The sequence below is a fragment of the Carettochelys insculpta genome, chromosome 25, assembly GCF_033958435.1.
Source record: "Carettochelys insculpta isolate YL-2023 chromosome 25, ASM3395843v1, whole genome shotgun sequence".
Classification (NCBI taxonomy): Eukaryota; Metazoa; Chordata; order Testudines; family Carettochelyidae; genus Carettochelys; species Carettochelys insculpta.
In genome coordinates, this window is record NC_134161.1 from 1,387,594 (window position 1) to 1,414,974 (window position 27,381).

General features: G+C 44.5%; 2 protein-coding genes across 4 annotated transcripts in view; both read right to left on the reverse strand.

Annotated features, from left to right (window-relative positions):
* Positions 1 to 742: 742 nt before the first annotated feature.
* Positions 743 to 6,784, reverse strand: ATP5MG (ATP synthase membrane subunit g). The gene is made up of 3 exons (XM_074976973.1): positions 6,628 to 6,784; positions 3,173 to 3,333; positions 743 to 930 (listed from the first exon to the last, which is right to left on the reverse strand). Exons 1-3 carry the CDS (start codon positions 6,689 to 6,691, stop codon positions 832 to 834), a joined length of 324 nt encoding a protein of 107 aa, XP_074833074.1. The 5' UTR covers positions 6,692 to 6,784; the 3' UTR covers positions 743 to 831.
* A 2,213-nt stretch (positions 6,785 to 8,997) lies between these two features.
* The window catches only part of UBE4A (ubiquitination factor E4A), a 30,714-nt gene continuing 12,330 nt past the window's right edge, over positions 8,998 to 27,381 (reverse strand). The window contains exons 9-20 of one of the 3 annotated variants that reach the window (XM_074976956.1): positions 26,852 to 27,185; positions 26,462 to 26,588; positions 24,391 to 24,698; positions 23,243 to 23,375; positions 19,611 to 19,798; positions 17,908 to 18,008; positions 17,672 to 17,785; positions 15,894 to 16,068; positions 15,581 to 15,761; positions 14,619 to 14,766; positions 12,449 to 12,606; positions 8,998 to 10,139 (exon numbers count right to left, since the gene is read on the reverse strand). In XM_074976956.1, coding sequence (XP_074833057.1) covers positions 10,001 to 10,139; positions 12,449 to 12,606; positions 14,619 to 14,766; positions 15,581 to 15,761; positions 15,894 to 16,068; positions 17,672 to 17,785; positions 17,908 to 18,008; positions 19,611 to 19,798; positions 23,243 to 23,375; positions 24,391 to 24,698; positions 26,462 to 26,588; positions 26,852 to 27,185 — 2,106 coding nt within the window. In that variant the 3' untranslated portion in view covers positions 8,998 to 10,000. The remainder of the gene's footprint in view (positions 10,140 to 12,448; positions 12,607 to 14,618; positions 14,767 to 15,580; positions 15,762 to 15,893; positions 16,069 to 17,671; positions 17,786 to 17,907; positions 18,009 to 19,610; positions 19,799 to 23,242; positions 23,376 to 24,390; positions 24,699 to 26,461; positions 26,589 to 26,851; positions 27,186 to 27,381) is intronic. The other 2 variants (XR_012642525.1, XM_074976957.1) reach the window with 2 other exon arrangements.

Below are 27,381 nucleotides of genomic sequence, written 5' to 3' on the forward strand. Positions count from 1 at the left end.
TTTTTTGTTTAACAAACTATTTTCTGTGGCAATATAAATAGTAAACAACTCTAAAGAGATAACTTGACAAGTTTCAGCAAAAATGGAGCAATCTGCTTGATTACCAACAGCCCCGTTTTCTGAGCAGTTAACGCTTTAAAACAAGTGGGGGGCAAGATCACACAATGAGGAAATTTTTGTACTTGCATCTGAGAAAGCCCCTAGGAAGATACTGCAAGACTACTTCTACCCAGCTGAGTTGAAATGTTAGATATATGTAAATAGTTAAAGAAAATGCTTTCATATTATTTGATAAATCTGGGATGCCAAGTTGCTGTCTGACAGGTTAAAGCATTGGCCTCTACTGATTTCCATTACAGCTGCTGCTAAACACTGTTGGAATAAAAGTAAAAATGCAGCTTATGCAATGCAGATCTGAGGTTCACAATCCCCAGCTCTAAACACTTGAACAGACCAAACAAAAGGATTCTATAGCTAGTAAACATTGCCAAGTGCTAATCCTAAATTAGCAACCAGAAAACAACCTGTCATTTCAAGTTAGCCTGCTACAGTAACAGATTCACATTCTCAAATGTTACAGAAGCAGCACATAGGCATAAATTCATTTCCTCAGGTGTGATAATGCTTGAAGATGGATGGCTCCCAGGCAGCTAGATACTAACCAATCCTTTCTCCACAGATGACAATGCTAACTGGATAGGGACAAGCTCACACTGTAGACAACACTAGAGACCACCACAACTCCATATCATTTCCTGGTTTTATTTTGTCAAATACAGTTACAGATTTAGGGGACAAAGTGAAACATAAAAGACTACTAAAAATTAGTCTTCAAACATTGTATCCAATCAGGCTGCCTCTGCCTATGATCTCACCGATGTAAAACCACATCAGCACCTCTGTGGCCACCAAGCCGTTCCTCAGAGCTTCCTGAAAGAAAGAAAGCCACAGTTTAGAACGTTTGCTATTGCAGTAACATCTCCCTTTGCTTTGTTAACCATATGCAGTTTGGTTGCGATGGCAAGAAAGCCATCCAACTTCATGACATAGCATCTTTAGCTAAAGCCAAGAATGTTAACAGTCTACTCGCCACACCCCACAAACCAAGAAGCCATAGTACATACGAAAGTACACTCAAGTCTTAAGTACAGATTATTTTTAAGGCACTCTTTGAAGTGGTCTAAAAGCTAAATGCTGAAAAGACCATCCAAGTTTAGCGCTGAGCAATACACTGGACCTATGAAATAGCTGTTCAGTATAGTGGACGCATCTGTGTACAGTAATTCCTGGATTTACGCAGAGGTTGCATCCTTGGCAACCTCCACACAAATTGCATTGTGTGTAAATTGGGCAGGGGTTGGCTGGTGGGAACAGGCAGCCATGAGGCCCATGGCTTCTCCCAGCTGCGGGTACACAGCTGTTTGTGCTGCTGTTTCTCCCAGCTGGAGGGAGGAATGCAAATAAAGCACAAATTTAAACTGCGTTTCGAGGGCTTGCTTAATGTTTGATTTGTGTAGATGGATGTTGACAAAAACTCTCCCCTCCTAAGTAGTAGAATTAAGAAATGAAAAGCAGGTCCATTATAAATGCTATTCGACTCAACCTAGAAATTCTCCAAGCATCTCTCTCCTTAATGTGAGCAGCTGTATTGTTTTTCATGACACAAGTAAAGCTTTCTAAGATTGGTAATATTTTCAAGCAACTTACTGACCTACTGACATCCAATCACAAAATACCTGCAGCTATTAAACTATTTGCCAGTGCTGCATTTCAGGATCATAAGATCAGTCCTCTACTTTTTAGTTAAAAATGGGTCTTATCTGCTTCAGAATTTTTAGAAATTAATTTTTGAAGATGAAAAACAAATGAACAAAGTTTCAAAATACTTGTGGTAACTTCAGGAAGAGATTTGTATGTGAATTCTAGGGGAAGACCAGAACTAGTTAATTAAATTACCTGCAGTTCTGGTTTTAAGTTCAAAGATTCATTCTTCATTTTGCACTCCCATTCCTATGGTAAAGAAGTCTATTATTGCACAACTCTTTACAGATCAGGAAGGGAGTATGTTATTTGGAAAGTGTGTCTAGGCGTTACTGGTTTATTGGCTCTTGCTTTATTATTTATACAGCAGTACCAGCAGGCTAACCCCACCATGGAATACAAGAACACAAGGACAGTCTACAAAACTCAAAACCAGCAGGTTCAAAACTGATTAAGACAGAAGGCTATGTACATGGATGCTATGAATATCCAAATTTATGGTAATTGCAAGAGTTTGGAAAGGGACAGAAAACCTTATTCCCTGAAGTAGGTTATCTTAAAAAATTGAGAGTTAGAACATAGACTATCACGGCTATCTCTCTGTTACTTGTCCCAATCAAGTTTTCCTTCTATCAAAACAAAAAGGCAGTCCAGTAGCACTTTATTTATTTTGTTAGTCTTTACAGTGCTACTGGACTGCCTTTTTGTTTTGATTGGGACAAGTCACTGCACAGCTCCCAAACTAGATTTTGGCACCTTCTTCTTAAGTATCTAGTACTTGTCACCATCACTGACTGGTAGTGCACAAGAAGAACTACTGGTCTGATCCACTCATCAATGCTCATACTCTAATGGAAAGATGCATTCACCCCACCCCCCAAAAAAGTTACAGCCCCATTTCTCATTGCACTATGGAAGGCAGCAGTGTTTCAAAACTATCCTTTAAGCTTTTGGTTGTTATTGAGAAGGTCAGGCATAAGTATGAAATTCCAGACTAATCTATTATCCAACATAACATCACCCCTCACAGGTTAGGTTGATATTTCTATCAGAAAGCATTTAGCAGTCCCTTTGACAGTAAGGCCGCTGCAGACACAAAATGGAAAGATCAGAATCTAGCCAAACTAAAATTTATACAAAAGCTCACAAGAAAGAAAGGCACAATAAAGCAGAAGTGATATTCATCTAATCTTCTCCCCGCCCACCGTATCCCACAAGCTCAGAGTGCAGGTTCAGCCTGACTACCAAGTTAACTGTTCTGCCCCAATAGCAAACAAAAACCACTTTCTGGGTTGCTGTTTATGCTACTAAAACATAGCCCAGCTACAACTGTTCATTAGCATGGCTCGAGAAACCCCAGGAGAAATACACTTCTGTTATTCATATCCGCTCTTATTTAGCCTGCAGTTACCTTGACTGTGAGCTGCGCGAGGCGACCAGACTGAAAGCTTTTGACCATAGCTTTCATGCTGTCAATAGCCTTGGGGATCTCAGCAGGGGTTGGAGGAACCAACTCAACCTTGGCATAGTGCCAAAATGTGGCCAAACGAGGCCGGGAGTAAGTCACAGCAGCTGGAAAAAGAAAAATACCAGGATGAATCCACTGGAGGCTAAAAGCAACAAAATTTGTGGGCTGGAAACATTTATTCATGCATCACCTTCATTTACTGCTTTCATCAAATGTGCACCATGTCTGAAGAGCCATAGCTGCTCCCTGGTAATAACCTAATATTTAATTTTAAGAACACAGCTCTAAAACTCCATTCAGTACTATGACTGCCAATTCCATTAAAAAAATAAATAACCATGAAGATTGACCATAAATATATCCAACCCAGTCCAAATCCTCAGACTTAAAGACGAAGTAAGTGGATTTAGCATCAAGCTTAGAAGGTTAACAGATCTGGACAAGCAAAGGACAGCGATTTCAGCTATCAAAAGCTGCCACTCCGCCCCCACCCCTCATAGAATATCCTACCAGTAGTGCTCTCATTTATACTCAGAAAGCTCCAGCTTGAGCATAAATCGTGATCTCAATAATGGCAGCACCTCACAAGGACAAAAGCAGTCTGACAACCTTTTGAGGGTTTTTAGGTTAAAAACAAACATATGGCATTCCACTCAAAGCCTTACTGAAGCCAGTAGAGACTACTGGTTTTACATGCTCACAAGATCCAATTCCCCTTAACCAAGCTGTATGCAGTATCAAAAGGTACAGAAGATGCGTATCATCAGCAACTCAAGTCAGTCAGAAAGCCTGTATGAAAAAATGTATCATGTAATGAATGACCTCAGGTCTTAGCTCTACCAACTGGCTGTGAAGGGTTAGCTGCAATCTAAACTTCCACAAGATTAGTACAAACAAATCAGTAATATCACTTTTTAACAGCAGAAAGGGTTATAGGCAAGAAAGTAAGTGAAAAACATTTTAGCTGCTCCTATTCTTAAGATATCTTGTGACAATACTGGAAGCACATATAATTCTAACAAGAATAAGAATGACTATATTCAGTCAGACCAATGTTCCATACAGCCCAGCATCCTGTCTTCCAACAGGACCAAAGCCAGAGGCTTTCGAAGGAATGCACAGAATATGCAAGTCAAGTGATTCCTATCCTCTACTCCTACTTCTGGCAATCAGAGGCTAGGGACACCCAGTGCATGGGATTGCATCCCTGACCATCTTGGTTAATAGCCATTGATGAACCTTTTGAAATCCATTTTAAGCTTTTCCTCTGCAAGCAGCACATCTACATCTCTCCAAAAGTTGTAGATGTGAAGACAATTGTTTGAATCATTCTGTGCCCAAGACAACATTGCTTCATAGGCTGAGGGCTTTTAAACACAAAAAAGTTTAACTACTGAGAATTATGCTCTAGGTAATGCAAAAAAATTAAAACAGGTACATTTCAGCTTACCTGGCCTGCAAATTACACATTTCTGTACACAAACTCTCTCAACTACCAGGATAATTAACATGGTGGTAGAAATTCTCCATTGCCTATAAACACAGCTGGACTAAGTTTTTGCTCCTGAAGGTAGCATCTTTTGTTTTAAAATAAGCTACCTTGAATTGAGCATACATTTGACAAAAATCAATTTTTTTCCCCAATCCACAGAAAGCATTCTGTGCGTTTGTACATTAGTGATTTCAACAGGGGAACCCACCCTCCACATTAAACCCAGAATAAAGAGAAACTCTCAGGAAAAAGAGAATCTGCATTAATCCTAGAGCATCAACAATTGTCCGTTACACCAACTGAGCAAACAAACCCCAAAGTCAATAGCCTTTGTGCCACTGGAGGCCTTTCCACCAAACCCATGCTTTCTTCAACTGCCACGGTAGTTGTTTTGTTGCACTATTTTGAATATAGCAATGGTCTTCATCCATCAAAGAGGACGACAAACTGTAGAGAGTTGAACAAGCCCTTCAAGCATTATCTCATTTTCAGTTGTGGAGATTATGAATTAAGTTGATACTACTCTAACAGAGCCACTTATTTTAAAATCTCAGAAGTTTTGAGAATCTTTACCTCATATTTAATACTCAAACAATATTTTTTGGCCCACAAGAGGTCATACCTTTCCTATCTTTGATTCTTCCTCAAGACACTGAGGTTAAAGATACCCTCCCAAGACGGACAAGCAGATTACAGTATTTTTGCAATAGGTTCTCAGGTAGAACAAACCTTTCATATAGAAAAGAATCTCAGCTAACATAGGCAAAGATGCAGTCTAATTACAAAGCTCTCACCTGTTTTCTACAAGTGAAAAGAGCCAAAAGTATAGGATAAAGTTGTATTAAGACAAAGGATAGAACAGAACAAAGAAAACTAAGAGCCAAACAATACCACTTCTTAGCAACTCACTAGTCTGACAACCCACTAGAAGTCCACCACATCCTGCACCACACAGCATTTTTCTTATCACTACACCCTAACTTCACAGATAGGAGCAAAGGTTAGTTCACCTTATGCATCTTCATCTTTGTCTTTAAAGATACAGGTGTAGGTGCAGGGAAAAGCAGTACTAATTACATTTTATAAACATAAATTGGTCTTTGGTTATTCTTCCTCACCCCTTAGCATTTAGCACCTCTACTTATGGCAAACTCATATTTTGTCATCTATAAAAGTCTACAGAATCTTGCAACGATCAAGTTTTAGTGATTTGGTTTCACCACTTCAATGGCACTAAGCAGTATCAAGGAGCCTCTGGTTATCTAGTGCTCACTTTAAAAAAATATATAGATAGAAGACGCAAACAATTAATCATATAGTCAATGACAAAAGAAAAATTCATCGACTGCAACAAGTAAAGCGAGACAGAAATCCAGGCCGTAATGACACGAGATACAGATAGAAGAACCCTGCAAAACGTGCCAGACCTTCAAGTCTCCCGCTGAAATCACTCTTGGTGATACACTCACCATCTCGCACGGCCACCTGAGGCCCAGGTCTTTGTTAAAGCCCAAACATCTCGGTCAAGCGTCAGGCGAAGCACGCCAGGTGACGAGCCGAGCACCCCGGACCGGCGGTAAGGCCTCTGGAGCTGGATGGGGCTGGCAGGGCAGGCCGCTCTCTGACCACTCCAGGGGCACCTTTGCCCAGGTACCGGCCCGTCGCCGCACCAGAGCCCGCAGGGGCAGGGGAGGCCGCGGCCACCGCTGACTTAGAGGAGCGTAGGCGGCATAGGGAAAGCGGGGCAGGGCAGGCGAAGCCCACAGGCGGCCACCCGGCAGACCCAACCCGCCCCACCGCCAGGAGGCCGGACCGGCAGGACGCGCGCTGACGAGCCGAGCAGCGGGGTCGCCGCCTCAGGGCGGGGCCCGAGCCTCCCCCAGGTACCGCCTGGCCCCGCTCTTACCGCTCACTAGCTGCGGGCCCCGAGTGACGACGCGCTGCACGAGCCTCTGGGCGGCCTGGGCCATGGCGGAACCGGCGCGGGCAACGGCTGAGAGAGGAACCGGAGCCTGAATGTCACCTACAGCAGGACCCCTAAGACCCCCTGAGCCAGGGCTGCCCCGCGGCGCCTGTGGCCGCCGACGCTCGCCACGCCCCCACGTGGGGCCTTTCCCTTCTCCGTTCCCAGGAAACATTTTGGTCAGGCGGCCGCCGGGGCACCTATTGCCCGCGAAGGGGGCTGTCCCAGGCGGCCGAAGCCGCCCACGTCACAGCGGCAGGGGGCGGGGTTTGGGGGAAGGCGGCGCCCTGCGGCTCCCGGCACTGGCGGGGGGCGGCAGCGGCGCAGGCGCAGGCGCAGCCCCACCCCCACCCCCCAGCTGCTGGGGTCAGCGCTCAGTCGCTGCCAGAATGAACCTGACTCTGACAACGCCCCCGGCTGAAACCGACCAGAATGGCGGGCGCGGGCTGGGGGAGCCCTCCTTGCAGGAGGCTCCTGTCCGCACAGCAGAGGGAGGCTCGCAGCAGTGACTTGCCTGGAGGGAGGAGGGCAGGGTGATCAGGCAAACCACAGGCCCAGGACTGCCCAGCGTTTCTGAACAGAACCCAACATCTTTCGTATTCTTTTTCTTGGGGGTCTGCATCTTGATGGGAAAAATAGACTACTTCCAGCTAACGGGGTGGCACCGGTGTCCGTTAGCAAAGCCAACACCCATGAGCAGAAACCAGGGGAGGTGACAACGTTTGAACTTGCTCACTGCCAGTTCTACTCAATTGCTTGCCAGGTCAGTTTTGGGATTAGGTCTTTTACACAGGCAGTCTCCCAAACACTCCTCCCCCACCTCCAATAAATAATCAAGTCTTACCACTTCTGATTTTAGCACTTCCCAACTCCCCCCTTTCTTCTCACTCTTGTTTACAATGGCTCTGAGGCTTATGGACTGACCCTGTCATGGTCTTAGTCAGGTAAACGCTATATCATGGTTTGGTTCAAGAGAGAACAATTACATATTGCACTGCTGAGTTGGAGACAAAACTAAGGAACGTGGAGGCTGTCTTAGAATCATAGAACACTATGACTGGAAGGAACCTAGAGAGGTCATCAAGGGACCTCTCTTGTCAGGACCAAGCACCATCTATAGTGTCCACAATAGATGTCTGTCAAACCTGCTCTTAAATATCTCCAGGGATGGAGATTCCACAACCTCCCTAAATAATTTATTCCACTGTTTAACCACCCTGACGGTTAGGAAGCGCTTCCTAATGTCCAACCTAAACCTCCCTTGCGCTCCTTGTCCTGTCCTCAATGGCCCAGGAGAACAATTTTCTCCCTCTTCCTTATAACCCTCTTTTAGGTACTTGAAAACTGCTATCATGCCCCCTCTAAGTCTTCTCTTTCCTAAACTAAACAAGGCCAGTCCTTTCACTCTTACCTCATAGCTCATGTTCCCTAGCCCTTTAATCATAATTGATTAATTAATTAATCAATCAATCATTCTCCAGACCTTCTCCAATTTCTCCACATATTTCTTGAAATGTGGTGCCCAGAACTTGACAGAGTACTCCAGTTGAGGCCTAATGAGCGCTGAGTAGAGCATAAGAATGACTTCCCATATCTTGCTCTCAACACTACTGTTAATGCATCCTGGAATCATGTTTGCTTTTTTTTGCAACACTGTTGACTCATTTTTAGCTTGTGGTCCTCTACGACCCCTAAATCTCTTTCCTTAGTACTTTTTCCTAAGCAGGCGCTTCCCATTCTGTATGCATGAAGCTGATTGTTCCTTCCTAAGTGGAGTGCTTTGCATTTGTCCTCATTAAACTTCATCCTGTACCTCAGATTATTTCTCCAGTTTGTCCAGATCATTTTGAATTATGATCCTATCCTCCAAAGCAGTTGCAACCCCTCCCAGCTTGGTGGTATCTGCATACTTAATAAGCGCACTCTCTATGCCAATATCTAAATCATTGGATGAAGATATTGAATAGAACCACCCCAAAACAGACTCCTGCAGAACCCTGACACCTTAAACCTTTTTCCCTGTAGTACTTTTCTTCCCAGCATAAAACTCTTCCTCCATGCTGACTAATAAGCTTACCTCATATGCATACACTTGCCCACCGAGAATAAAACATACATATTAAACTATTTAGCCTCAAATTCCAGTACAAAGATATAGTTATGACCTGGGGGGAAAAAAGCAGCTTAAGAGATGTACACAACAACAGAGCTGAAGTGTCACTTAATAGGAGTTATACCTAACCCTGATCCCCAACCATTCAGAACAAGCTCATCTAAAAAACTGTACCTACACACACACACACTTCGAGAGACTTGAAGTCTGACATTTTTATTGATAAAGCATGTGTCTAAGATATACATACTAACATGCACAAAGTACAGTATAAATGTAGGCAGGATTTATAGTGTACCTGTATGAATATGTACACAGCTGACACACAGACTGATGTTTCCAACAGGCTCTCAAGCCATGACTTAATGAAGGTTAATTTAAATGGCATGGAGACTAAATGAAATCCCCATTAGAAAACAGCTTGTCCTGTGTGTCTGGGTATGTCAAGTTCCTGCATGGTTGCCCCTTGAGCAAAACAGCAGGTAACAGATCATTAGTCAAAGTCCCTGGCAGCAAAGAGAGGCAAATTACTAAAAACACTCTTGTTTTTCCAGCATGACCTCCCTATTCCCAGTGAGTTTTGTCACAGCAGCTGCTAAATCATTCAACTATCCCAAAGAGAGTCACATCCAACTTTCAGATGACATCCTAAATGTTTCAATTTCAATGCTGCCCCATTGCCATGCACCATGCTGAATGTGAACTCTTGTATACAATCAATATTTACACACAAAATTGCATAACAGAACCTCTTCCGTCTTCACAAGTGTCTATTTTAAGGGCTGACAGAACATTACACAGTTTGAACAAGTCTGGAGCCGAAGCAGCAGTAATAGAGATGAAACGGTCACAAGGAAAAGATTTTGGATGGTGGTTGACAGCACTGAAATGTGTGACATGACAGTGAACCCTGCAAAAAATGAACAATAAAAGTGACCAGTGGCCAACTGAGTGAAGAGGACTGTAGGGTTCTTGGGCTGAGAAGTTGTGCAGCAGTTGAAATTTCTGACATTACTGAAAAGACAATGGAAACAAAAAACAGAAGGTGGTTAAAAGGAAGAGCCTGAGCAAGGCAATGCCATTGTGGGCAAAGAGTATGTTACAGCACAGATTTGCAAGTTCTCTGGAGAACCAGCTATTGTCTCTGCAAGAGGATTTCTCTCTTGCCACCAAATTCTCGTTCATTTGTGTCTGAATGGTTTTTCATTTCAGTGTGTCCTCTAATTGTTCCTTCTGCTTTTTCCTCTCTGCAAGCCATTGCTGGATCCTCCCTTTCAGTTCTGTGTTTGGCCTAATCTGGTCCATAGTGAGGGGGCTCCGATTAAAAGGATCTGTCTGGTCACTGTAAAAAAGAGAAAACCCAAGGAGACTCATTCTCTGACAGTACTTCCCTATGATCAAAAATGAATGATATGAAGCCAAGAAACAGGGACCAGAAACATGCATGGCCACTGTTCCACCAAGTGAAGCACACTAATTATAATCACTAGGCTTCCCCCAAACATCCCCCAAAAGATAGACATTTTAAAAGGTACATTTCAGGCTAAAATTTCAAGGACAGAAGAACATGTTCACTGCATGCATTAGTACAAGATAACTCAACAATGCTTTAGAGAGAACAAACCACAACCCAGACCAGCTAGCAAACTGACAAACACACAGAAGATGATCGTTACTACTATTTGGATGAAAAAAAGCAATTTCGTAGATCCTTGCTTTATTGGAAGAAATTTCTGGACATTATCTGTACTCATTAACATGCCCAACCTACCCACTGATTTTTGAACAACCAGGGTAAAAACACCTGAAGTTTTCTCAAATGTTCAAATTACCTTTAAACTAAAGAAAACTTAATCACCCTCCTCTGCCCTAACTTCAGTCGGTAGGCTAGAGCACCTCTCCTGTGCTTTATTTCCTTAAAAACACAAGAAACAATCTGACAAAACAAACCTGCAGTCAGGTAGCATTTTGAAGACTAACAAAATAATTTATTAGGTGGCAGTGGCCAGGTGAGCCTGGGTTGCTTTTGGTCTGATAAATGCACCCACCCCAGAAGCAAGTGCCTGGCTGCTATCACCTAATAAATTATTTTGTTAGTCTTTAAAGTGCTACAAGACTGCTGGTTTGTTTTATTAAAATACAGACGACACACAATCTGGGTTGCAGAATTCCATAAGGTCCAGGCACACAAACCACACATGGCTAATAAAGAGCATAGGGGCAGCAACTCCCAGCACGAGTGCCAAAAGTGGCATGTGAGCAGATTTTCATCAGCACATGAGGTGAGAGCTCAACCCCACCCCTCCTCTCCCACGCAGCTGGGAGCTTGCTCAACGCCATGCTGCCTCTGGCTTAACAACCAACCAGCTAATGCGACCAACCACCACCTAAATGGTAAAGATCTGCATCTGAATTTATTAATTAATCTGTTAGAAGTAGGACTACTAGCGACTTAAAAAAGTTTTGCAGGCACTCAGATTGTACATAGAGGTTAAAAGGTTAAATTTCAAACACTCTACTTCAGAAATGTTCCTGACTCGAGTTGTAAGAGTTATATTGGAGTTTTATGGCTTCTATTTCGTTTTTAGATAGACTTCATTTGTTTCTGCTTTCAATACGGATGCTAAGAGTGGCTTCCATTTTGAAAGATGGCTCCTGACGCGGGCTTGTCTACTCCCCTCAAATAAGGCAGGAAGACTAAGGTGGGAAAATGACTAGTCTGCTCAGAAACAGGAGTCTACAAAAAGGGGTGGAGCCCTCATCTCAGCGAGTGCTCTCTCCAGTGTCCCCTGTCAGTGCTGGCAGCTAGGGCAACAGCTGCAAGACCTCATAGACCAGTCAGAGAATCTGGAGATGCTGCCTGGTAGCTAGGGCACTAGTCAGAGAATTGCTAGGCCTTGTAGGCCAGTCTAATTTAATTTAATTTTATTCTGGGAAAACCTTTCACTTACACATGCCTGTAGGGCACTTCTTTTAGGCATTCCCCACACAGAACTGCAAGTCAAAAAGCAGAAGAAAGACAATGGAGGCAATCAGCATTCCTGTTTCAACAGTTCCTGTATCCAGTTTATGACATCCCTGATGGTTAATCCTTGAGTCCTCCTCCTCCTCTAGGACATGGTATTGTTTTCTTTACCTTTCCCTTGTGATCTTATCGTGAGAGTCTGAATCAGACTAACATCCGAGCCATTTTTTATTTTTGTTTTCTTATGTTGTAGGGAGTCCTAGTTTCTTTGTAGTGTTGTCCTATATTGTGCGTGTTGTTAATAAAAACCTCTTTATTTTTATTCACCTTACTTTAGTTGTAACTACACAATAACCGATGATAGAGGCGGAGGGGGGTAGAGCTCTGCAGACTAGCCCATCTTCTGATGAGTAAAACTATAGTTCTAACTATCTCGGGCTAACAGTTAGCACTTTTGAAAGAGAGGTGGATTAAAGCCAGTTCCAAACAGAACTTAGATAAAATCCTGGACTCAAGAGCAACTGTTGGAAATTCATAAAGGAGAATGATGGTATGCAAGGCATGGGGCTGTCTACTCTGTCTTGCCTGAATCTCTGACAGAAAGAACACTTACTAACCCCTCCCCAGCAAACTCAGGGTGAATCACTCAGCTCATCACTCCGACACAGTTAACTTTTCTTGAATACCTGAGCAGGTGCCTGGCTATTGTTGACCTATCCACAGTGACTCGGGAAGACGGCAGAATCACAGGGTCGGACATTAAAGTGCTCATGATAGGATCCAGGAATTCATCACATGCATCTGCATAGGTCTCTTCTTCCTGCTGTTGTCGGTCTGCAAGAGACTGGCAGATACATGCACAGCTAACAAAACTAGGCTTTGTGAAAATTTATCAAGCAGCTCAAGTTCTCATAATCACAAAGCAGTGGACCGTAGCAATGCACAAAGTCTGGTACTCCTTCTCACTTGAAAACTACCTGGTAGAAGGTGTCCAGGCACATAACCAGATGTTTTACCAAACTTTTTGGTTTATACCCAGACTCAGACACCAGCATTGCTAACAAACTTCAGGAACCCAGAAAACACATCACAGCTGTGACATTCAAATAAGCACTCAATGCCCAGTGTTGCTTCTGCAAACTCCTGAAGTCTAATAGCTCTTTAATTTGCATAGTTATACTTGTCAAAATATCAAAATGTAAATCAGTTCCTGGTTTCGGTTTCAGACACAGCAAAAACATCAAGAATATATCTGTTGAAAACAGGAACTGCCAGCTTTTCCTTGGTGGACAGAAGGCTCTGATGGCAAAATTGGGGTTGGATCCTTTTTGGAGGAGCATGGTAGCTATCTGTATTGACCAGCATAGTGGATGTAACTTTCCAACAAAACCTGCACTGAAGCTGAAAATGACTAACTCTGAGGGGATTTCCAGAAGCTGTTACAGCACACTGCCTTCTCTAGACAGACGATCCTTTTTGCATCAGGGATAATCTTTTACTGGTTTGTAAAATACTGTGCGTGCTTACAAATCTACGTACACATATTAAAAACAGGGGGGATATTCTTAACCCATTGTTCAGGTTTGCCAATGTGCCCTTCACATTGTAAGACTCTGTTTTCATTGCTTATAACTTTGCCAATACTAACCAGCTTGGGTTGAAATTTTACCTTGCATACATCTGCCTCATGCTTAATTTTTTGGAGAATTTCAGCCAACACAGCTCAGTCATCTCCCAGATGGAGACTAGAAAAATACCTTGTTGTGCCCATTTTTAAAATACCCGGGCAATTTTTTCTTTACAAAGCTCTAGCACCCCCACACTTTTGGAGTGGGGATGTGAAACATGGCAGGTGGCTGGCCAGGGTATCAGGGATATGCTTTTTGACATCATTATGAGAATCTGCTCATATTTAGCCTTGAGAAAAAAACTGCAGTTAGACTTCTTAGATTTTAAGAACTAAATTATCAGAAGATTTTATCTGCACCGGGCATGGTATCACTTGGATCTGAGTAGGAATTTATCTAAAACTGCATCTCTAGGCTGCTGTGGGCTATACTAGCTCTAGGCAAGTGAAGGAAGAAAAGAGTCTCCCATTCAGAGAAATGGAAGACCCACAGCATGGTTGGCTTGGGTTCTGAAACTAGAAATTGTTGTGTACATGTTGACGCTCTGGCTGGAGCCTGGAAACCTTCCCCTCACAGGATCCCAGAGCCAGGGCTCAAGCCAAAATCTGAATGTCAGCACAAGAGTTTTTCAGATTTACAGACTTAAGTCAGCTGACTGTGGCCAGATACGGATCTTTTATTCCTGTGTAGCCATACCCTCAATGACCCTGTTGTTGCTGCTGCCCAGGCAGTAAGAGTAAGGTACAGAATCTAGGAGCAGCGAGTGGGAGACAAGAAGGACCCTGCAGAGGTGGGAAAAGCAGACTGGCTCAGGGAGGATGCGGAGGCAGACTGGAGGGCTGAGGGAAGCTGGGAGGCAGGGTGCAGGAGGAGATTAGGACACTGGAAAGCAGCAATAAATCTGTCAGGAAGCCAAGAGGCATGGGACTGCCTCGGCAAAGACAGTGGGAAATGGGTCAGTTAAAAGAATGACACTGAGAATGAGGAGGCACCCAGAATGTATGCTGGGACAAGGTAGCCAGAAGGAGGCTGAAGAAGTTGAGTGAGTGTTGCAGGAAACACCTTGCAGGCAGGGGAGAAAGAGAGATCTATTAAGCAGTAAGTGCACATTTAAGAACTTCCACGGGGAGGGGGGAAGAGATCAACAGAAATCTCTGCTTAGTGAGAGCATTGATAAATGGCTGAGATCACCGATAGCATCATCCACCTCCCCTCTTACTCCTCTCACCTTGATCCGCTCAGCCAGGTTACTGAAAGCCACTATCATGTTGCCAGGTTTGTTGATTTTCTTCAGGACTCTGACTGTCTGAGCAAACAATGTTGGCGAATAGGAGCGCCCATCCTTGGGCACGGTGGCACAGAAATTCTCTTCATTGCTGAACCACAATTACAGAAAGAAAGAGAATGTAAGGATTGGGCTTTGTGGAAAGGGAGTGATTTGTTAGACTGACACCTCATCGCAGCTAAGTAGCGTCTCCAAGCCTGTCTCTACACTGGGATAGGCTTTGCACTAGCTACAACCGTATTTCAACTCTGTTACTGCTTCTCCAGTTGTGTTTTTCCCTGACTAGTGTTGACTGAGTGTGCATTTGTGTGTGAGTAAGTCCCCAGTGCTACAAGGAAGGGACAAGAAGCCAGCGCACAATAGAGCTTGACTATCTGTCGACATATATTTAAAAAAAAGACAAACACAACAACAACAACAACAACAAAAATCACAAAATACAAAAACCACCACACAATACCATGGCCAGGGGATTGTGACAGAACTCTGCTAACCTCCACCATTTTTAATCATAATCACAGCCAGCACAGTCCATTTCCCAGTGTAAGAAGAGCTACAGAGATCACATAAAATGGCATTACACTGGCCAGATGTCCTATAGAAAAGTCTGCTGTACTTAATATAGACACTTATTCATAATCTCTCTTTAAAGCCTTTACGATACAATTGCTCAGATGATGGTGATGGTTTAAAAACAAGTTTCAGAACCTCATATAACTTCTGACTGGAATTATGCTGGCTGTAGTCAACTCAGGATAAAATTTGGTCCTAAGCAGCTGGATGTACATAGGCCAATACCCAGAAATAATCTCTCTTTGCCACCCAGCAATGTGAATCCATTGTGTAGCAGGGATCCTACTTCTCCAGAACTGCTGCTCTCCACAGATTCTCACAACCTCACCTACCCAAGGTTTAAGTAGATGGTGCAGATGTCAGAAACAAGCTGCTGAGGTTTGAAGTCAAACTCGCTGAAATCCTTGACTTTTAATGCTCCCATTTTAGGGCCGACCAGGTGCTGCAGAAAGTAGTTCAGCATGGATATGATGCGCTCAGCAAGGAAAGGGTGCACAAACAGGGACTTAATCTCTGGAATAGAAGCCAAGAGTTCTCTGAGCATCAAAATAAAATCAACCCTTCTGCACCAACCTCTTAAACCAAGCTCAACTCCCCCAACCACTGCCATTCTGATTCCCAGCAAGGAGGATTTGTGGTCCATACCTGATGTCAGAAAGGCCAGGGTTCCGATGGTTTCATTGGACATGATATTGTGGAAGCGAGCCAACTGACCAAACATTTGCAGACTTGACTCTCTCTCCCGACGAGCCTCCTGGGACAGGCTGTCCCACTCACCACGGTCCTTCTCTATCTGCTGAATTTTTATCTTGCTGAGGTACTATAAAGACAAAGCAGAAGAAATGAGCTGTGGTCTGCTTAGTAAAGCTGGTAAGCTCAGAGTGCTTTCACCATCTCTCATGTGGGAAATCATTCCATGAGGTCAGTAGGTCTCTGGAAGTCTCCTAGAAAGCACATGTGCACATCAGAAAAAAATTCACTGCAAAATTAGCAACCTCAGGGCTTGGGTTGAAGTGGACCATGGGTGCACTCTTCTCTCTTGGGGACAGGTTGAAGCCTCTTGACAAAGAAGTTTGGGAAAAGCCTTAATTGCTGCTGCCTGTGATGAATGTGGTTTGTTGATAAAGAGAGGATTTAAGTCTCTGGTATTTTCAACTGGGTATTTTCACTGGCACCAATTACACGAATAAGCCAAAACCAAGAAGGAAAATAATTTAGCCCTGGATATCTGCTGAAGTTCTGGATGCAAGGGCACCACAGAACCTTATTTCCACACTGCACGTCTACTTTGCCAAGTCAGCACAAGTTCTCTCATGCTGCCTACTGCCCTCAGACGTGATCCTGCCTGATAGATTCCAAAAAGTCTAGTTCCCTGCAGCACCAGAAACTAGGAGAGAAAAACTGGCAGGTTGGTGGAGAAGGACTGAGTAAAAGGTGAAGCAGATTAACTGAGGATTTCATTTCATGGGAGTAAATAAGATTCAACCATTACACAGACATAACTCAAGTTTCCTCACAGAAAGTTTGCATTCCAGATAAGGTATCAAATCTCTCACAGCAGAGTTCCAGGCTGCAGAAAGTCGCACAGAGAGCCAGTCCTGTCAATGACAGGAAGTCTTCTCTCCAAGTTTACTCACAGGTTTCATGACCACGTATGTTTAACAAACAAAACCACAGAACATCCATTTAAACCAATGCAACAGTAAGAACAGCCCATAACACTCAAGCAGATGGAATACACCTATGCTGCCTGGCTCACCTGCTAATCCCCAGGCCGATACTTCCAACACAGGACACGTGGCTGAGCTCTCCAAACATAAGGCTCTTTTTTATAGTAGCAAGACCCAGCTCCAGAAGGTGTTAGAAAATAATCACACACTAGGGACAAAGAACTTCATCTGGGTCTAATGCCTTGGAACCCCAAAGGAGGAGGCTGTCTCGAGACAACACCACCTCTGTTAATATAACAAGGTATTTGCAAAGGAAGCCAGGGGATCTGGTAATCACAAACTGCAAGACAACTCACATGAGATAGTTACAGTGCACATAAGCAACAGCCAGACTTCCTGAAACCCTTCCTTGGTTTGGGCTTCCTTTCCCTCTCAAGCCTCACCAACCTACTATTGATCCTGGTCTGCAAGAACCCTGGGGTTTCAGTCCCAACACAGTTCTGCCAATGCCCTTCAATCATGTCCTCCAGCACCTCTCACTATTCCATCTCCTGGTTTCCCCTGAGCAGATTAACAATCTGGCTGAGTTCTGCCAAACTGATAGAAGAACATTAGATACAGACGGACTTCACTAGGAGCTAAGATGAACCTAGTTTCATGTGTGATATAGGTCTGGTATCTTAATCAGCCATCTCAAATACAAGAGCTGTGCCTGTTTCTACTGCCATAGCTAGAGCTCCTGCCAAGCCCCACCTGTATGGCTTCATCCAATAGGAAGATGGCATCGTTCATGAGCAAGTTAAGGAAGCGCAGGAAGAGAGGGGGATTCATTGCTTCCAGGTTCTCCGAGGCATAATCAGCAAGACCCTACGAGTCACACAGAGATGAGTTAATACTCTACCACAGTTCAAACATAAGGTCATATAACTCTGCATTTAATACAGCACTGTACAAACCAAACAAGCCATGGATCTGCTTATTTAGCTTACCTTTATACTTTGCCGATGTGAATCTGTCCCCCACATGTATCTGAGAATGGGATACATGGGGCGACGGTAGTTAAACTTCTGCTCAAACTGATGGGGATCCCCTAAATAAAAGCAAAAGGGAGAAGAAGCTTCAACTGAGCAGCAAACACCTGCGCAGTGTTTTCAAACTCTCCATATTTCACGCTTAGCCTCAGGCCACGGGAGAGTAAGACTTACTCATTTCCTTGAGAAAACTGAAAAGCTGACTTCACAGTGCACCTTGCTCAGCAAGGAACAACTTTCACAGCAGGCTCTCGAAACACAGCAAAAACCAGGAAGCAAGAGCCAAGTCAATGCTACTTTCAAATACAAACTTGCCACTATCACTGGAATCCCTGTTGCCTGATTATTTCTTGCTATGCAGTTACAATACTGTTCAAATCTCACAGAGCCTAGGGACTATTTTACATGAACTTGGAGAGTTTTATCCAACTAAGACACCAGCTTGCATTAATTAACTGTCAGAGCTCTGAATCAGGCTACGAGGCCAGGACTAAGTGACAACAGAAGGTTCCTGTACTATTTTAAAGGAACTGTTAAAGTTAACAGAGGAGATAAACAAGCCTGAAAAATCAGGAGAGTTTCTCTCAAAGAAACAGGAAAGAAGCCAATGCTAGTGCCTTTGAAAGTTAATACACACATAACAAGTGACAGACACATCAGATGCCTGTGTTCCATTTTCCCTTGGAATATACATTCCAGTTAACAGCAGCATCTTGGGAATTCACTGTGTTTGTGCTGGGGAAACCACTTTCTTGGCAAAGGTTTGCAACAGCACAGGTGCTGACCACCAGCTTGCAAGAAGCACCCAGCCTCAACCACCTCCAACCAGACAAAGGGCTCGATACTGTTCCTATAGATGTTGGCAGCAAGGCTGGCGTAGACTCCAGCAGGTGCTGGATAACCACTAGCATGTGAGGCAAACAGTGCTGATGAAGTCTGCTGAGCTGCTGGACACCAGTTGGTGATGAGGATGCTGAATAAAAGATAATTACATTAGAGCAAAATGTTAAAGTACGAAATAGTGTGCAAGGACCAGCTGAATGCAGAATCCCAGGTCCAGGAAACAGGCTGAAGAAATGCTGTGGAGGCAGCATACTTGGATTCTGGTTGTGCGAGGAAAGGAAGCACCTCTCCTTGCTCTGCAGTGATTCTCACTCCCCCATTGAGGTGCAAGAGGGAGCGAGAATTCTAGCTAGAATGGTGGCTTGGATAGAGGGCTGTAAGAAAACAAATGTGTCTAGCAGGGGCCTCGGAGAAAAGCCACCTACAGCAGGTCTGTGAGTATGGAAATAGGCTTATTTCCCCCTCAGCTGAGTAGTCAATGTGAGTTTGCAACTGTCTTCAATAAGAGCAGGATGGAACCCCTAATAAGCACAACTAGACAAGTACATTAGGAGACCTAATTAAGCCATGAAATGTAGCTTTCCAGAGCATGTGTCTTCCTGATATGTTGTAATTTTACATGCATTGACAATTGAAAATAGCTGCTTTTTTGCTGGAGTGCTATCTATATAATAAGGCTTAATGGATTTGACCAAGCCTAACTAAGTTAGGGTTGGTGTGGTGTTGTCAACGGAACAACAAATGGCAAAGCCTGCAAAGACATTCTCCCACAGATTCTTCTCAGGGCAAAAGACAAATCCCTCCCCTTTCCTGTTTACCTGTAAACTCAATATCCACAAAGACCTTGATAAGTGCCTCAGCAAGATGGGCAGCGTGCTGGTAGGAGCAGAACACTCGTTCCCGATGGAACATGCTGGAGACAAGTGGGCTCTGGACCTGATCTAAATGAGGCATCACTGCTTCCAACACTTCAGCCAGCTTGGCTCGCAGGTGAGGATTCTTCATCCTGGGAAAGAACAGGCAGATACAATAGGGCAATTTAGAGCAAAAGCGCAAACAAAGCGTTTTGGAGGCAAACATTCTGTTTTATCACCTACGTGCTGAACCTGTCTAACGCTTTCATTTCCTATTTATATAGCAAAATAAGTACTTTGAACTTGCAATGTGCTCTTACTAATATATCTGAGCACATGCAGCCATGGTGAGAGTAAGCATTATTGTTCCCATTAGGCAGCTGGGGCACATAGGCCAAGTGACCTGTCCAACTGCACAGTGAGTCAGGGAAAGAAGTGGAAACAGGCTTGCCAGGTTGCACAGTTATAAATAACACACCAGGCAGAAGACTGAGTGCCTGCTCCTATTGTTACCATGAATATAAATTACACACACAAATCTGAATGAATAGCAGAACACAGTGTACACAAGGATCGATATTTCTGGTCATAATTTTGTTGGGTGCTTCAGCAACAACTGATGAGGAAAAAGATGTCTGAGAAACAGATCAATCTAGACAACCCATTTTAATCATTAGCAAAACATACCATTCCATAAAACAAGAAATTTCCCAGATGAGATACAAACAGAAAGCAAATCTCCATTTTGCAAGGAGAGCACAAGTTCTGCTGGGTATGTGTGACCTGGTTTTCCAAGGTGCTGAGCAATTAGTGCTCTGAGCAAGTGTTTCTGAGCATCTGTCCCTAGTGCCACAGGTCACCCAGGTTATAACTCACTCTACCTGGCCCTGCCTTTAGGTGTAATGCTCTCCACTTGCACGTGAACACCAACAAAAAGGTGCAAAATTATTCTCTCTCTTTGCAAACAGATTTGACATTTCCTTCAGTCTGACCCTTATAACCGAAAGCCCTGGTGATTAGGATAAACACATTAGTACTACTGGATTCTGCAAAGTAATTTTTCATCCATAACCAAATGATCACACATGGTGCTCACTAAAACCAAGTTCCACTGTACACACACAAAATCCATTTGCTTCCCGCCTGAGGCACCATGGTAGTAGCAGAACAAAAGGAAGTATTGTTCAGGTGCTTTTCAGATAGATGGAGAGGTGCTGACCTCATTCATTTGCTACATGTAAACCCACTATTGTACACACACCCCCTTGCTCCTGCAGAGGACTATGTCTACTGATGCCCCCGCACTCTTTCCTACAATGGTAAATGATTAGAAAATGCCTCTTTTTTGACACAACATAAAAACCTCTTTGGGAAAACTATTTAGGGTGGCGGGGTGGGGGATGCGCTTCAGCCTCCTCCTTCAGGAGACATATGGGAAAGACGGGGGATCAGCGTTCAATGGGAATCCAAGTGCCAGGCAGTCCATCGTCACTCACAGTTCACTAACAACCTGTTGTAACTAGGCAGGTTCCCAACCTTACAGTAATTTGGCTTTAACTAGGAACTAAGGCTGCATCTACACTACGAAAAATTCAAATTCATTAGTATCACTTTTGTAATTCTGGAATTTGAGAGTTCAAATATGACCACCCTCACCTCCTCACAAAGTTGACTTATTGCTGCCACAATCAACTGGCAAACATGGACTGTTGCAGTAGTGCATTGTGGGAACCTATCCCACAGTTCCCTCATCCCCATAGCATTCTAGATCTGCTTGGTGGTCTTCTACATCTTCCCACACTGCATTATCCTCATTCCCCTCCCGTGGCAAGCAAACATCCATTCTTCCCATTGGAAGGAAGGAAAAGTAGGAAGGAGTCCACAGCAATGGCAAAAAAGTTTACAGAAATGTCTTTCTTCTGCAGCTGAATTTTCGACTGGCCGTTTACTGAGTGTCCCCCGCCCCCTCGTGAGTATATCCAACCCCTGAAAAGAAGACAGGGACCCAGACTGCGTTCTCTAAGGTAGAAGAAAGAACAGAAAAGCCTAGGAAAAGAGATTTTTGATTTTACCCTTCACTACACAAACATTGTGAACATGGGTGATGGCAGTGAAATGTCATATGCTGAACTTATAACAGAAACAGGAATCCCAGCTAGCCCCTGCCCTGTGTTTCTTAGGGGGTCAAAACATGAAGACGGATAGGAGCTGTTAGCAACAAGATTTTATAACTTATAACAGAAACATCAAACCAGCAGGTGCCTGCAATGGACAGCAAGCTCCCAAAGATATTTTTGGCGGTGGGAGGGATGAGGCAGGTGCTGTGGTCTGTGGCTACAGAGCCGCTTGGAATGTTGAAGTAGCTGAAGTAGTCCATGTGTTGTCCCCGCCCCCGACCCCCAAGCACCTTAGCCGTTGGGAAAGGCTTCTGCCCGATGGCTGCAACCACCAATGGACACTTGCTATGGGTGTGGCGTGTTCAGTGAGCGGCCAGTGGAAGTGGTCCCTCTGACTAAGCTGCTAGGGAAGACCTCCCCCGCCACCAGCAAGCCCTCGAGTATCTTGGCTGCTAGGGGAAACTTCCCCCCAGAAGCTGCAAGCCCCCAAAAATCTTAGTCGCCCTTGTAGCCCTGAATACATGCAATTTAGAATATGGTGCTGCCTGGCAGCAGAGTCAGCACTGAATGGCAGGCATGTCCTTTTATTGGGTTGGGGGTTACCCACATGATGTGGCTGAGCGCAGGAAAGACCCCAAGTGCTTGGTGCCTGTGGGGGAGGAGAAGGGGTCCATGCACAAATGTAAACCACCGAGAAGTTTGCATGTAAGTGTGACCCCCCACAAGAGCCTCACTGCCACACGGTGTGATGGGGCAGCGGCTGGCGCCAGGCAGCACTGCTTAAAAAAACCCATGTAGAGACAGAACCACTAACTCCTTGCAGGGGCTCTTTGTAATGGGTAGACGTGCTCATAGCACTAATAGCAAAGAAAGACATTTCTCAGGCTCTCATACAAACATGAGCCCACAGCCACACGCTTCCTGGTCCCAATTTGAAATTCACCGTCTTCCTGTTACCTAATTCCAGTGCACCTGGAGAGCAGCAGCCAGAGCAGAGCAGCGAGGGGGTTTGAGAGTTACATGCGGGGCACCTCTGAAGGCTAATAAATTCAACTTTAAGACATGGTGCTTCCACGCTGGCCTTTGAATCCGAGCTTGACGCTATACCCATCAGGTAGCCATGATATTGTAATCTCTGTATCAGTGCTCCTTAAATCGAGCTAATGGTATTTCAAGTGAAGACACTCACGTGGTAATATCGAGCTAACTGCCTTAAATTCAAATTTATCTCGTAGTGTAGATGCAGCCTAGATGTTTTAACTCCCATTTGCGCCTTACACGAAGCCCAATTGCTTTGGGAAAAAGTTCTTTGCTTATTATGCCTCTAGTGAGCAGAATTCTTTGCTATCCCCAGGCAGATCGGCTGAGTCATTAATGCTTTTATCAAACCTCAAGATGCCCTCATGATTTTACTTGTTTGTTTCTCTCTCGGTGCTTTGCAATGAGTGTAAAATGAGAAAGGGCTGGAAACATATTTACCTCTCTATATCGCCCATGAAAACAGTAACAAAGTGAAAGATGTGCTCCAGAGAATCAGCAGAAGTCTCCAAGATATCATCAGCAAACCGCCGCAGGAAAATGAAGAAATCACCCAAATTATCAGCAAAGAATTCTGTGAATACAAGTCATGAGTATTAGGTTCTGCTCAGGAAGTTCCATCAGGCACTCTTTTCTGTCCTTCCCTGTGGGATTGCCCCCAGGGCTTCTGATGGTGACTAAAATTAACATGGCTGTTTAATGCCACTGAAACAAATGAAGCAATTACTGAGAAAGCCAGCACAACCCATACAAACTACGTGCCTCGACCTAAACACAACAATTTGCATTTACCTAAAGACACAATTCTAAATGATCCCCAAACAGATAAGAGCTACCGTACACTAAGATCGCTTTGCCCTGCCATGGAGGCAAGTCAACTTTGGGGTGCAACTTGGCAGCTATTTAGCAGTTCAGAACAGTAACAACAGCTGAAGGATCCCAATCCAATTGAAACTGCAGGGGAAGCTGATGGGTTATTACATTCTGCCTAAATTAGACTTTGGCAGGACACTGGGAGTGGACACTCCAGTTCCTACAGGAAGTGCTTGATACTTTTAAAAGAGGCCAGGTCCTCAGTTGGTCTCATTTGAAACGCAGCTCTTCCACCAGTGCAGTAACCCCATCAGCAAACAAGAAAGTGGTTCAGTGCGGACACAGAACAGTGCTATCACCAGCCTCACCTCCTGGAAAATTCTGAATATCCATGGACAATTCCCATGCCAACACACATTCAACCCAAACCTAGTTTAGCTTGCAAAATCTGTTCAGAATCACCAGTTCACATGCTCAGGCACTTCTATAATGCTTATCTCTTTCTCATCTGTGCTCGTGAAATTTTGGAGTAAAACTTCATGCTGTTTCTATACAACTCCCACGGCCCTGATTTTGCAAGGCATTTTGCTCCCGCAAAATGCAAGTGGCTCAGCACCTCCAAAGGAATCAGGCTATTTACTGCATAAATAATGCGAGATGCAAAGAATGCTAAAAAGTAATTTTAAGGTGAGAAGTTCATTCATATTAACTCCTTGGCCTTCTCCCTTTAAAGGTGTTTGTCTTGCTGAAAAGCAGGGATTTTGAGCGATCTCTACCTGGTACGTAAGCCAGTGCGCTATGTTCCACTTCTGGCAAAGGGAATGTCAGGTCTATAGGCTCAGTTCCTCGGTTCCCTACAGCCAGCTGGACCAGGAGAACTGCCATGGACACCTGCAAACTCAGGCAGTTCTGCAGCATCTGTGGCTCAGTCATGGATGTTTTGGTGGAGAGATAGACAGTCATCAGGCGTTCAAACTGCTCCCGCAGACTGTCTGCTGCAGGGCTGGAACTTTGTTGAGCATCTCGCCAGGCTACCTGCAGCCGGTGAAGGCTTTGGTTTATCTTTACCATCTGATCATGCAACCTGCCCACAGAACAAAGATGAGAATACCAGAGAGGTTGAAATAGGTTGTGTACAGACGGCCCACACAGTTCACCAAAGTGCACCTGCTTTTACCCTGTTTGTGTAATACTCAGTGGTATTGTGCAACTGGCAGAATTAGCTGAGAAGGCAGAAAAAAGCAGAGCACAGTACCAGCTTTACAAACTGCTCCATTCCATCTGAATAAGCAGAGAGAAGGCTGTAACCGAGTGAGTTTTATTCAAATCCGCTGTCCTCAAATTATCTGCCATGAATAATCCTGTCTGGTGGTCTGTCAAATGCAATGTTAGCAGAATCAGCCAGTGAAGGACTGGGAGGGTGCAGTGCCACAAAAGAGCTCTCTTACAAACTAATCTGTAGAATAAAAAATCTTGTCATCCACCAGCGCTAACACTGCACCGGAGGGCTAGCTTGGTCTACGCAATTGTAAAACCTCTCAGATTACCAAAGTCAGGGATCTTCTAGGCAGTCATAATGTCTGCAAAGTGATATGCAGTTTCCCAGCAACAAGACACTTGTGTAACTTTTTCAGCTCTCTCTATATTTAGAAAATAAACCACGTGGACAGTATGTGTGGATCACTGGAAACCTCACAGTATTCATAGTGGGAGGCCAAGGAATCAGTACATTTTAGTGCCCTGCAGAAGAGAAGCTGGTTAACGTTCTCAAATGCTTAAAATGCAACCCAGCACTCAGTGTGTCAGTTCAAATATTCTATAGGGTACAAATATATACTGAAACAGGGATGCTTTCCAGTACAGACAACAGACTCGTGCCTTTTCTCTCCTGGGGAAGATCAGCGACTAATGAAAACGATAATGAAGACTACCAAGCCCACGAAGCAAGCATCATCTTTGGACCTAATGAAGAATTGGTCCCCTTGTTCAACGCCACATCGGAGATCTAACTCTTCAGTATACCCAGAGATAATGCCTAGCTCATGGGCTTGGCAGCTTTTATCTGAGCACTGGGGAAATAAACCCCAGGATGACTTTTTATTTGTAGCAGTAGTGGACTACTTGCAGCCCACTGATGCTCCAGCTGTGGGCCGTGTACCCCCTGTGTACCTCTCTCACACTCAGGTACTGGAACTTCGGAATGCTACGAATTGCCTGACTCATATTCAGTTCTTGCTCCTCCTGCTCCCGTCCAGAGCTAGAACACTGCACACCAGCTCTACATGGTGCCCCAGCTCTGGGGCAGAGTGTGAATCAGGCAATCTGCATGCTTTGAAACTGCATGGGAGGGGAAGAGCAGGTAAGTGCAGGGATCAGATGCAAGGCTCAGGGGGCACTGGGGATGTGGGGAGGAGACGACAGGCTTGTGGGGCTGAAAGCAGAAGTCCAGGTGAAGGTGGGCCACTCACGTCACCCACTCACTGTTTGGAGCTGCCCATCCCTGCTCTACAGCCTGAAGCTCAGGTGTCATCGGCACAATCAGAAAAATAAGTCTCTCAGTACTGGGGCTCTGAGACACTGGGCGGGGATGCTCTGAATTCAAGAGCATTTCTGGCTTTTTTTTAAATTGATACAGACTGGCACTAAAAAAAAATCCCACTTTTCCCTTATTATTTTAGCATCTGTATGATATTTGGGACCACCAGATATTACCTGAGCCTTGGCCAAAGGGTCTGTCCCACAAGCTTGCAGACACTGAGAAATAAAAGTTTGTGTGACACTTTCCCTGTTACCAACACTGCTCATAACAACCAGTTTCTAGACTTACCAGGCTGGCAGAGGAGTTACCTGTGAAATCCTAAATGGAGGGTGTACTGGGTCAGGATTAGGTTTTCAGTCACCAGATTATAGCTGTGGGCAAACCCTGGCTCCTTCTCAGTCACAGCTGGGATCAAACATGTTTCTTTTTCCAACCCTTGAAGAAATTAAAAGCACCAGTGAGTTAACCTTGCCCTGCTGGGTCTGAGAAGGGGACTTCAGCAGAGTCTGAAAGGCCTGATTTAGTGTGGGTGAAATTGTTTTATCCTCTCCTTTACTCCTTCCCCGCAGCCCATCTAATCTGTTGCCTACTTTTCCTCCTGAAGGGCCACGAGGTATAGTGTTGTTGCGGGACAGCATGTGCTGTGCATGGGAGCCCAGATGGACGCAAGGCGAGCCTAACATTTCTAACCTACCTACCTTTCAAATGTACATTCCTACTTCTCCTCTCCTCTTCGTTCAGCTCTTTCAGGGCACAGTAGGTGGGATCGAAGGTGAGAAGCCTAGGAGATCTGGGCTTACAGAATGGCTGGCACAGTTTCAGGAGGGCAGCTCCTAGATTCAGAAAGAAGGCATCCGAGGCATACATCTGGAAGAAGATCTCTGGCATCTGGTTAGCCCAGATTTTGGTACGGCCTGCATTGGCATGGAGACAGTTTCCAAGCCAGGAGAGAATCCTGTGCTTGGTCTCTGGAGACAGCTGTAACAGGTTCTTCAGCATCTGGTAGATTTTCTCATGAAACTGGGCCATAAACTGTTAACAAAATAGAATAAAACAAACCATCATTGAAGGAATTTCTGAATAAGGCCCATATCACTTGCACTTTCCAAGGTTGGAAATAAGATACCCAGGGTCCATCCTAATCTTGTGGGGTAGCATTTTAAAAAAAAAAAATCACTATGGGCACGCCTCTGCCCACTGCAGGCAGCTAGCCTCTCAGCCTGGCTGG